Source organism: Carassius auratus, chromosome 15, assembly GCF_003368295.1.
Source record: "Carassius auratus strain Wakin chromosome 15, ASM336829v1, whole genome shotgun sequence".
Lineage (NCBI taxonomy): Eukaryota > Metazoa > Chordata > Actinopteri > Cypriniformes > Cyprinidae > Carassius > Carassius auratus.
In genome coordinates this window covers 14,970,191-14,982,133 of record NC_039257.1, presented here as the reverse complement: position 1 = coordinate 14,982,133, position 11,943 = coordinate 14,970,191, and the positions used below count along the sequence as shown (strand labels likewise).

General features: G+C 37.1%; 1 protein-coding gene across 1 annotated transcript; it reads left to right on the top strand.

The window, feature by feature from the left end:
- The first annotated feature begins 1,796 nt into the window (after window positions 1-1,796).
- Window positions 1,797-7,202, top strand: ywhag2 (3-monooxygenase/tryptophan 5-monooxygenase activation protein, gamma polypeptide 2). The gene is made up of 2 exons (XM_026282661.1): window positions 1,797-2,054; window positions 5,151-7,202. Exons 1-2 carry the CDS (start codon window positions 1,968-1,970, stop codon window positions 5,805-5,807), a joined length of 744 nt encoding a protein of 247 aa, XP_026138446.1. The 5' UTR covers window positions 1,797-1,967; the 3' UTR covers window positions 5,808-7,202.
- The last annotated feature ends 4,741 nt before the right edge of the window (window positions 7,203-11,943 follow it).

The window sequence follows — 11,943 nt, the reverse complement described above, 5'->3', positions numbered from 1 at the left end:
TAACTGCTCCCCTTAGTGGATATTAAATTATGTTGTGGGATAATTAAATATATTCTTAATAAACTACAAACATAAAATTATATACTTTTATTTTGTTCTCACATTCTTTCTCGTAACACCTCCCTCTCAGTGTCACAGCTGACTGAGAGGCTCATTATGCAGCTCATTATGCAGGCCTTTGTCTTCTCAGGTGTAAATCAAAATGATATTCATGATAGTTGACACCTACTCACATATGACTTTTACCAACAAAAAGCGTCTTAGAAAATTTAAATCAATATATTGTTTTCTGCGAGTGAGTGAACAAGATGATTTTCACATACTTTAAAAAGAAAAATTCTAGGCTACAAGCTCCAGTTCTCAACAGTCCCGGGAACCAATGTTATGTATGTGTTCATGGCCTTATTCAAGTGATTTAACATTTTTAGTTTTTCCACTAACCATGCATAACATTTTTTTCTCAAAAATACAATCATGTACATGCATGCATTTCACATATTATTATAGTCCAGTTTGTGCTGATTACAGTGATATTAGACTTTACCCATTTAGATATTTATAAGAAACTGAAAAAAGCACAAATATCAGGGCATGACAAAACTTCTCCAGGCCCCAAAAATACCCTTAGACTCCAGAGGGTTAAAGACTCGACACAACAAGGTGGACTCAGGCCCAATACAATTATCAATCTTATACTCTATGTACGTTTTTTTATGTAACGTTTGATTATCATATGTAATAACTATTAAAAATGATACTTCTTAGAGCTTTTCTAGATTTAACAGTTTTTTTTATAGTAAGATTTAAAATGTAAACTGATTCGCATTATGTAATACTGTAAATATATTGTAGTGTCTATAAAAAAAATACTATAACTATAAAACAAGAAAAAAATAGTATAAATACTAATTACAATTTCAAGTAACAAATAATTAACAAACTTACTAAAGGAAATGTATACTTACCATAGGGTTTCATTTTGTTGTCCAGGATTGCAAAACAAACCAAAAAAGCAGAACTACATTTTAATATTAGAAACAGTACTAATGGTCTTAGTTAGATGCAAGATATTAAATTAAATTAATTAAAAGCATTTTGCAGATGGTTTTATCCGAAGCGACTTACAGTGCATTCAGGCTAACATTTTTACCTAACATGTGTTCCCTGGGAATCAAACCCACAACCTTGCGCTGCTAACACAATGCTCTACCACTTAAGCCACCTGAACCCTATATAAGATATATTAGCCAATGCATTTTTAAGCTATGATTCTCCCACAATTATAAAAACAAAACATTAGACAACTAAACAAAACATGTTCACCACCTACTTGCATAATGTAACGTATACAATCTTTAATTGAAAAGTATCATTAGTTCCAAAGGCCAATTACCCATTTTGATCTAGGCTGCCATAACATAAGAGTCTATCCAGACTATAAACATTTATCCCAATACTTTCATTACAATTTAAATATTGCAACAGAAATGTAGCCTGCTGTGTAGACGTTTTGTGCATTAAACCTGCATACATATGAGCCTATAGCCTATGTATTTTTGTATCCCATGTCATATTTGTACCAGACCTCAGGCCCAGGCAGCTCATTCAGCGAACCATGGGGAATATTGCATATAATTATGTATAGTTTACTGTTATTACGACAGTAAGTAAAAATAAAGTAAATAATTAAGTGTGATCTTTAAAAGTGATAGTAAAGTACCAGTAAACAGGTCTAAGTTTTAAGGAATAAATGTTGTAACAGCTTGCCATAGCACCCACGTTTAGAGCCCTGACGTAGCCCTCCAGCGCGTGAGGAGGGGTGAGGGTGGCCCGTCGGCACGAGCGCAGACAGCAAGGAACAGCTGCAGAGAAGCTCTCGTTCATTGAATTACACCGCATAGCTCATACAATATAACTGTTTTCCGCCCAAAAAATAAATAATATCGTCCAAACCATAACCATCCAACATGGTTGACCGCGAGCAGCTGGTTCAAAAAGCCAGGCTGGCTGAGCAGGCAGAGAGATATGATGATATGGCAGCAGCCATGAAATCGGTAAGTCATTCTTTTAATTTACTCTTGGGGTTTCATTTGTTTGATGGTTTAGTTTGACCAACGATCGTTAAATAACCTATCTATCTATCTATCTATCTATCTATCTATCTATCTATCTATCTATCTATCTATCTATCTATCTATCTATCTATCTATCTATCTATCTATCTATCTGTATTTAAGAAAATACATAATTTAAAGAGGTAATATAATTTGTGTATAATACATACTATACGCTCGTAGGGTAATCATGAATGATCATAAGTTGGGTTACAGTAAAATATGGCATGTGACGGGAGCCTTTAATATAGTGCCATATAATAATTTTTGGGGTGATGATCAATGATAAATCAGTGCTTTATTAATGAGAGTGCAGTGGATCGGGTGTAGACTGTCTGGATCTTGGGCGGTGCCTCCTATCTTACCAGAGCCCACAGTCAAATGAATGAGACAACACATGACAAATGTATAAAGATGTTTCAAACATAGCTTTCAGCATTCAGAATAAAAGAAAAGAAAAGAAAAAGAAAATCTATATTTTGCACATCATTGTTTTTAAATTGTTGCTTTGCGTAATATTCTGCATATTCATGCTCATAACACAGTGTACAGTATTTGATTTTACACTAGAAACAGGTGTTTTGTCATTGCTGTTCATCAACCAAGCATTGTATTGTCATAAATGCATTAGATATTCATCTTCCATCATCAGCATATATAAATTCCAATTTTTTTTCCACGCATCCTCACAATTTAGTTTATGCCTTCCCATATTCATTTTCCACATATAGGGAGTTATTAAGATATTTCCTCTAAACCAACGTTAGAGGCAGCAGCATTCCTTCCAGAATCTTCCATCCTTGTCATATTGCAGTAAGGTCCATGATTCAGATTGGATATTCCTTCTTGTTTCAAACCCAGTGATTTATATATTATTAAAGGCAGTGTATCTCAGTGTAACGCAGTGTTAATTCATAGTGAATATTATTTCTGTGAATACTTTAACAGTATTTGAGAGGATGAACATACAGGGCACCATAATGAATTCATTCAAGGCCTTAGGGCTTCTCGAGGGGGTGAGTAGGGGAACATCTGCATCTCTAACGCTTCTTCACCATCAGCATCCTGACTATATTCTCATCCGAGCGAAGGCATTTAGGAGACTAGTTTTATACAGGATTCTGGAGATTGAGGAGGACCCCTCTGTTTCTGCTTTGTCAAGGGTTGACATCATGTTTTTTTTTCTGGAGGGGTGTCGTCTAGCATCTCTTGATTGAATGGTCCTTTCCCGCGGTAAAAAGTTTCTGACTTAATAAAAAATGACACTTAGGTGTGCCTCAATCCTCTTTATTCTTAGATGGCCGATAAATGATTTTCATATTGAAACTACATAAAGTTACATAAAGTAACTGGGTGCAAAATCAGTTAATTTACAATCTATTCTAGACCAGATGTGTTGGCACTCATTAGCAGTGTTTTACAATAAAGTCTTGATTTAATACCAAAATGTGCAATATTATATTAAGTGCATTGACTGAAAAATAGTGTAGTGACAGACAAGATCCACCTGATCAATTTTGCTGAACTGGTTGGATTATTTTACCGCCATATTACCTTGGTCTAAATCCCAAATGGCTGTTAAAAGTGAAGGTTCCCATCCTTCCAATGATTGTTGTGTATGCCAGACAGGCAGTTTTAGCTTCATGGATCAGTGGGGGAGATTTAAAAGCAGTTTGACTCTAAAGTTACTTCAGTCCTTTAGATAAAAGCCCATTTAGCCACAGACCTGATGGGAAAGTGCCCACAGGCCTCCATTATCTTGATGCGTCCGGCCAAAGAGACAAGCAGCAATAGGCCAAACTTCACATTGGATTGAGATTCTCTAGTTCTATAAATTTGTGAAAGGCTTCCTTCCATGTAAATATTTGCATGCGATTACAACACGGCTACCTAGGTAACAAGGTAACCCATCACCCTCCACAAATATCTGTTACTATCTGTGAAAGGCATGCCAAATTAATATCGCAAAGAACCCTTGTACCCGGACATAAATAGCAATAAGTTTGTTGTCTTTCCTCTGTTTCATCATGAGTCCTGTCTTCCTGTCTGAGCCAGTGTTCCTGTTTCCTACTCTGATCTTTATTGATCTGTCTTTGAATTTAGTTTTCTTTGTATTCTATGGACTTTGAAAGAATAATTTTAGCTTTTGTGGCTGGTAGCTAAAATCAAACACCTTGATCTGAAGCACATCCCATTTGAAAAGTGTTACGCTTACAAAAATAAAGGTCCTTATTGGCTTTGATGGATCCACGAAGATCCTTTAACATCCATGAAACCTGTACATTCCAAAAAAGGTTCTCTATATTGGAAAATGTTCACCACACAAAGACTCTAAAAAGGAACCATTTTTTGAGGAACCCAGAATGCGCCATCACTGCAAAAACACCCTTTTGAAACCTTTTTTTTCAAGAGAGTACAGAAAACAATTTAACCCATGATATTATGTAATCGCACCACAAAGAGGTTCTGACATTTTGACTAGAAGAAGATCTGTAGTTTTGAGTGATTTATGACTAAATCAATACGGAATCAGACTCTTTTTACATACGTAGTATAGCCGTCCCAGTTTGGCAAGAGAAAAGGTCAGCGAGAAGGCCACTGTAACACATGAACTGCCGCACAGCGATCATGTTAACTTACACTGCAGCTGCCCTGGAGGGTATGTGGGAACATTTCACCTCCCGCCCCTGCCCCCTATCCTCTCCCTGCCCCCACTCTCAGCTGAAGTGATTTCACCTCTAGTGTATTGTGTAGCACTAGCGCTCTGTCATCTCACTAGATAGAGTTGGACTACTGTACAAAATGAGACGATTGCCATGGAAACTGCACTTGGCATATAGCTCGAGCTCATGGCTGCACAATGCATTCAGCCAACTGATGAAGCTCTCTGTGGATATTATCATTACGCAACTGAAAAATTAACTGTTGCACGTTCACTTTATCACTAAATGAGTTGCGTAACAAGGTTGTTATCACCTTGCTGGATGATGTACGTCTCTTTCCTCAAACAGCGTTCTATTTCCTTCCTTTTTGTAGGTAACCGAGCTGAACGAGGCCTTGTCCAACGAAGAGAGGAACCTCCTGTCCGTCGCCTATAAGAACGTCGTAGGCGCTCGGCGCTCATCCTGGAGGGTCATCTCCAGCATCGAGCAGAAGACGTCCGCTGATGGCAACGAGAAGAAGATCGAGATGGTGAGGGCCTACCGCGAGAAGATTGAGAAGGAGCTGGAGGCCGTGTGCCAAGACGTGCTCAACCTGCTGGATAACTTCCTGATCAAGAACTGCAGTGACACCCAGCACGAGAGCAAGGTCTTCTACCTGAAGATGAAGGGAGACTATTACCGTTACTTGGCCGAGGTGGCCACGGGCGAGAAGCGCTCCACCGTGGTGGAATCCTCCGAGAAGGCCTACAACGAGGCTCACGAGATCAGCAAAGAGCACATGCAGCCCACTCACCCCATCCGGCTGGGATTGGCCCTCAACTACTCGGTCTTCTACTACGAGATCCAGAACGCTCCGGAGCAGGCCTGTCATCTCGCCAAGACGGCCTTCGACGACGCCATCGCCGAGCTCGACACCCTCAATGAGGACTCCTACAAAGACTCAACCCTCATCATGCAGCTCCTCCGAGACAACTTAACACTGTGGACGAGTGACCAGCAGGATGATGAGGGTGGGGAGGGCAACAATTAAAAGTAGACAAGTTCTCGATCTAGAAACATAAAAATGGCTGGTGGACTTTGGCAGCAGCTTTTGCCATGGTTTCCTCTGCAGCAGCAGTTCTTTATTTTTCCACGAGTTAAAAGAAAAAAATATCAAGGGTCGTAAAGGGGGGGCTAAAGTCCTAGTTTGAATATATACAGAAATATATATATAGTTGAATGGGCCTCCCTCTTCTTGGTTCTCTTTGACATTTGCCAAAACCACTGAAATGTCAGTCAATCAGCCGGAAACGGTCGTTGTTGGTTGGGAATGGCAGCCTCACACTGGCATATGGACTGATGTATTTCAAAGGGATGCTGCTTATTTATGTTTTGGGTAGTAGAAAAGCATTTAAAAAAAGAGGGTAAGGTGGCGTTCGAAGAGTATAAATAGTATTAAATGGTTCCAGTATTAGTCACGAGTTGATCTGTTTGAATCACCCTGTATGCGCTCAATTAACTGAACTGGAAAATCGATTTAAATAGCTATTAGATGGAAGTGTGTTGAATAAGATTGTGTTCTTTTGAATGCACCAAAAGAGGGAAAGTTTAGTCATTGTCATATATTCATCACAGGCTGATACTACTGGAACCATTGACTTTTTTGAAGGACAGGTTGGGGAAAAGGCAGAGACTGATCTGGTTAAAAAAAGAAAAAAAAAATAGAAAACAGGAAAATATTGCAGCTTCAAAGTTTGTGGTTTACTTCTGTGTTTAACTTATTTTTGCACTTGCCAAGTATACTGTTTTGTCAGTGTAAGATAATTACAACAATACTATCAATGATTCAATATTGTGCATGCTGGTGATGTATTTATACAATAGCTTGACTTTATTAACTTATATCTTGGATGTTATGTATTCCTATAATTGAAAAGTAAACTGGCTTCATATTGTTTGTTTATAATTGATCAGTTTTCGTTTCGATTCGCTATTCGAAAATTGTGATTGTTGACAATAAATCGATCTGTTATGGGCATTACCGTTGTGACATGGAATGTTTTTTCTTTAGCTAGGCTGACTTTTGAAAAAGAATACTGATCACTGATGTACCAGTGTGTTTCTTGGTAAATTGTAACCATGTCATTGTTAAGCAATATTTTGCTCTTCAAACAATATATGAGTGCTCTTCTTGTCATATTATGCACATTGAACGTGTGGTTTAAACAACAGTGACGTTACCGAATCAGTGTTTCCATGACCGATTCAGAACATGGACCTTAAATTGTCTTTGGCAGTATTTCTAAATTAATTTCTTTGCATTTTCCTTTTTTTTATTTTACTTTTAGCTGTATCCTGAGTGACAATATCTTGAATGTGAATAACTATGTAGCAGTTGCACAAGAGCCGAAATAATTATAACAATAAAAAGACAAGAAAAAAAGAACTCAAGTAGTCGTAGATCCATCATGTCAATCAATGCTGGTCGTGTGTATTGTTTTCCCATTATTGATTCATCTAAAAAAAAAAAAAAGAAACCAAACAATTACATAAAATACTGGATTACAGCACAAATTTAGCAATGTGTGCTCAAATCCAAGTCCTGTTGTTCTTATCAACCAATCTACAGTTAAGTATTTTTATATATGTTTTACAGCACAAGATGCCAACAGCTTCAAACACTTTGGTGAATCCATAACTGAATTTAAGAAAACCAAATGGTTCTTTTCTGCATTGCACCTACTCTCCATGATTAGTGCTCAGCACTGCATTGCAGAGCTCACCTCTCCACAATATAATAATGTGCTTCACATACGAATGTGCCTAGATAAGGACCATATTATTGGCTTTAGTTACAGTATGCCTGCATTTAAAATCCTTTGACGTTTGATGAGGGCAGAAACTGCAAAGAAATGGCTGACTTTTTTTTCATCTGAAGGTCACATGACAAACCTGCAAGCCTGTAGACATTTCCAATTGAATTCATTATCAGCATGACTAACTGTTTGAATAATTATCTCACTGATGGTAAACTAGGATCTCTTCTGCTGTCTGAAACTGCACGAGCACCGTCTGAAATCACGCTTCATTCTAGTACCCTTTGCGTTTGTCTCGATCTCTTTTTCATATTATGAAGGTAAAACAAACTTACACACGGAATTGCGAGCTCTTTTTGGCATTCTGCTGCAGCCTCCTACAGCAACCCACACCCAGTAGAGCAAGAGATGAATTTTCTCTGCTCAGAATGGTCCACAATAACAGCCAATCGCAGGCACAGGGAGCTGTCACATCCACCAATCCAGTGCATGTTGCTAGGGCTGGAGAGAGAAAAAAAAACATCCCCTTTCCCATTGGCACTGTTCAGACATCTAGAACAACCTGCAAAGAGATAAACATCAGAGACACCATTAAAATTCAAGGGAAACCTGTCTCCCCTCGTTCACACTGAGACTCCATTTTCTGCTGCATTATGATCGGATGTAAGATAGAAAGATCTGAATATGTTTTCTCTGGTTAAACTGTTCAGATAAGGCTCCTCAGCTGAATATGTGTCAGCGCAAATATATGTGCTGCATTATTTCTTTCTGTTCTATTGAGGCTTGTTTAATTGATTTCATACTTGATTGTCTGATAAACATGGCTATACATATAATTTCTGCCCCTGAAGGGTGTTCACATTTAAAGTTTAATCTGGAGGGGGAAAAAAAGGAGAAAATTCATTAACACATTGTACCATCTGTATAAAGCCGAATGCCTAGGATTTGTGATGTGCCTTGGTCTAAGATCCCATCTGCTTAAAAATTATGCAGAGATATGTGTCATTAAAAACCAGACTAATGAATTGTGCCCCTTTTGGTTACAGATGAACAAGTAAACCTATAGACATATTTAGACTGATAATTCACAATATATAGCTAGTTTTAGGATGGGGTCTGATGATTAATATGTATGCGGCAGCTAACAACTAACTTATTAAAAACAGTATGATGTTGTAAATTAATTGAAGCTAATGTTCAATCGCCATATCACCGATCCCTTAAAGATACTATGTTAACGCAAAAAGGCATTACAGACAATATGACCTTCTGTAAAATTGCTTTGAAATTATGTGCATTGTGGAAAGCACTATACAAATAAATCTGACTTTTTCACATCAATTTCACTCTAGGCCACAATTAGCATTTGAATATTTCACACTTACAATTAGATAATGATCTTAATTTGATATACACTGTAGATGCAGCAAATATGATCAGATATGAGAGATTACAGTAACAGTAACCTCATGCTTTCATTTTAGGAAATTAATTTAAATAAAAAAGGGGTCTTTTAGGTTTACTTTTACATTTAGCTATTTTTGTAACAGCTTTTCCATTGAAATAAGTGCAACACGTCTATAAAGAGCACTCACCAATGGTTTTGATCTTTCCATCCACGGTTTTCACAAACTGCCTGTCTGATGAAAATATACCAACCTGGAATGACTGCAATTCTAATTCTGTATAGAAATATGACACTGGTGATTTGAACTTTATATTTTCTGAATGTGGAATCACGTAGTTTTTCCCTGTTTTTTCCCCCAGTAAACAAACAGAACAACTATTTCCCCTACAAAGCAGTGTTTAGAATTACAGCAATACATAAAAATAGTTTGTTAAGAAATACCAGCGATATCAAGCCACACAACTAAAGTAACTGAAAGTGGAAGACACTGGAAACCACACACATTCAAGTTACAAATCACACCCGCAGCCGCTCATAAGGTAATATAATTTGCTCTATGGGCTTTTAAATGGTCTTACAGTGTGAACAGTGATTAACATTGTTGAGTACAGGTGTATTAACCTTATGCTAAGTGTTCGTTAAATTATTTGCTGTTTGAAAGTACATGGTACACACCCAGAGGAATAACAGCAGGCAAACACATGGATGCTTAGCATATGTTGAGTGAGTAATTTGAACATTGATCATGTGAACATGTGAGTCAATGGAGTGAGAACAGGAAAAAAAAGTGAAACATTTAGATTAAAACATATTTATTGTGCGTGTCTTTTTTTGCAAAACATTTAATTGCTGCTATATACCATGAACAAAAATCAGCTGGCTACATAAAAACTGGACTCAACTAAAAGCAGTTTATGTGCAAAATAGAGCTGCACTATACATTTTGGATAAATTAAGATTTTATTGTATTATTATTTTTTTTATATATAAATTTCGGTTGTTCTTTAACAATTCTGAAGAAAACAACTAACCAAATCTAATGGAATTTATGAATGGAATGATTCAATGACTCACTCAAGATTTACTTGTTTACTGGATGGATCAGTGTTTTTGAATGAATCTTTTGAATGAATGTGTGGCGAGTGGGGCGGGGCCAAGAGGCGTGGGAACGAGGAGTGAGGCCAGGTGTAGTGATTGGAGATGAGCTACACCTGCGCCCCACCGCCAGTATCGAGTCCCACGTAGGAGATGGAAGGATATAAAACTGGAGTGACGACCGTGAAGGACGAGAGAGGACCAGGCCTGGGACATTATTTTATGTTTTGGCTTTTATTTATGCGCACCAGCCGGCCGTGAGGGGCTGGTGTGCCGTTTTGTATTTATTTTTGAATTATTAAAGTATTTTGATTGTGCGCCGGTTCCCGCCTCCTTCTTCTCGATGTATATGGAGTTTTATTATCGTTACAGAATGATTCAAGGACAAATAGATTTTTAACAGCTCCCTTTTGCCACCTAAAAAAAAAGATGCACACAAAGGAATTGATTGGTTGAATTGAAATGTTAATTGTACTACAACTATCTGATTCTGGAACTGGAATTGATTTTCAGTTCCAAAATATACTCTTATAAGAGTTATTTGATGCATTAAAAAATATGCAGTAATACAAATAACAGGAATTTGAGAGAGAAACTTGTGTGTAGGTCTTTGACACATTTTCTGAGATTTACCCTAGAGAACAAAGGCAAAATAAAAGCTGCTCCCAAAAAAAAAAAAAAAAAAAATCTGGAATTGAACACACTGGGATTATCTGTTCTTTGCTTTTCTATGATAATTTTTAATGTTTGCCAGGTTTCTGCAGAACACTTTGGAGAGACACCACAAAGTGGGAGTCTAAATATGAATCAAATTAATATGCTCGCATCTTGTGTCCTGAATTACCCATGAGGCTGGATCGCTGATATAAAAAGCCACATTGTAAAATCCAGTGGCCCATTTTCCTCGTTATCCACCCCGATCCCAAACCTTACAGCTGCCGGCAGCTTCCCAGCAACGCATATACCAACCAGTCATGGCCAAAAAAACCCAAACACACATCTCTAGTGATGAGACAAAGTGATGTATTCATTTAAGTTAATTTAATTTCATTTTCTCTTCAGTGTTGTGGACTGACAATGTACAGATAATAAAGATAAGAACAATGTCCTTGTATTTAAGGACTAAACTGTTATACTGTTAAAAAGATAAAAAGATAAAGGATAAACATCCTGGAATGTCCTGCAATGCCAATAAATGTGACTCACATCAACTATACATCAAGGTTTGTTTAGACCCCTTGAAACTGCATAGCAAAGCACAGTAGTTAACAACCATTCACATTTTCGTCAGAAGTGAAAGTCAGAAAATGTACTTATTTAGATCAAATGAATGTTCTTTGACAGATCAAAATACAATTACGCTTGATAAAATTAAACTCTGTAATACATCCTGAAAGTGTGTTTGTAATGAAATAAAGATTATCGATCCTTTGTGGACTGTCATCATATTAACTTTAAAGAGAAACAGCAGTGACGTTCACTATGTTGACATTTCTGTCTGGGCCATAATGGAGGTCTTATCCTGACATACTATCTCCCTTAGACGGTTATTTTTAAAAAGAGTGCCATACAGAGTCCCTAGGGTTTGTGTTCCTAATCAGAGAACAGCCTCACAGAGGCACTAAAGTACATCCACCGTGATTAATAACAGTGCACACTAAAGGAGCCCGGGACCTGTACTCAGAATGCAATTTGTTCTTAATATTGTTAATTTTATATAATCAAAAATACTTAATCACAATCGATGTTTAGCCAGTGACTATTATAAAAAAAATAAAAATAAACATGTCTCTTTTCTTATTTAACTTGTAATTTGTAACTTGTAAAACTTGTAATTATTATTTATTAAATGAATTCAAATTATTTAT

Bases quoted from the DNA above. Each gene is read 5' to 3' on its own strand.
- ywhag2 (XM_026282661.1), top strand. From the start codon at position 1,968: ATGGTTGACCGCGAGCAGCTGGTTCAAAAAGCCAGGCTGGCTGAGCAG. The intron at 2,055-5,150 runs GTAAGTCATTCT...TCCTTTTTGTAG, and splicing joins TGGCAGCAGCCATGAAATCG to GTAACCGAGCTGAACGAGGC.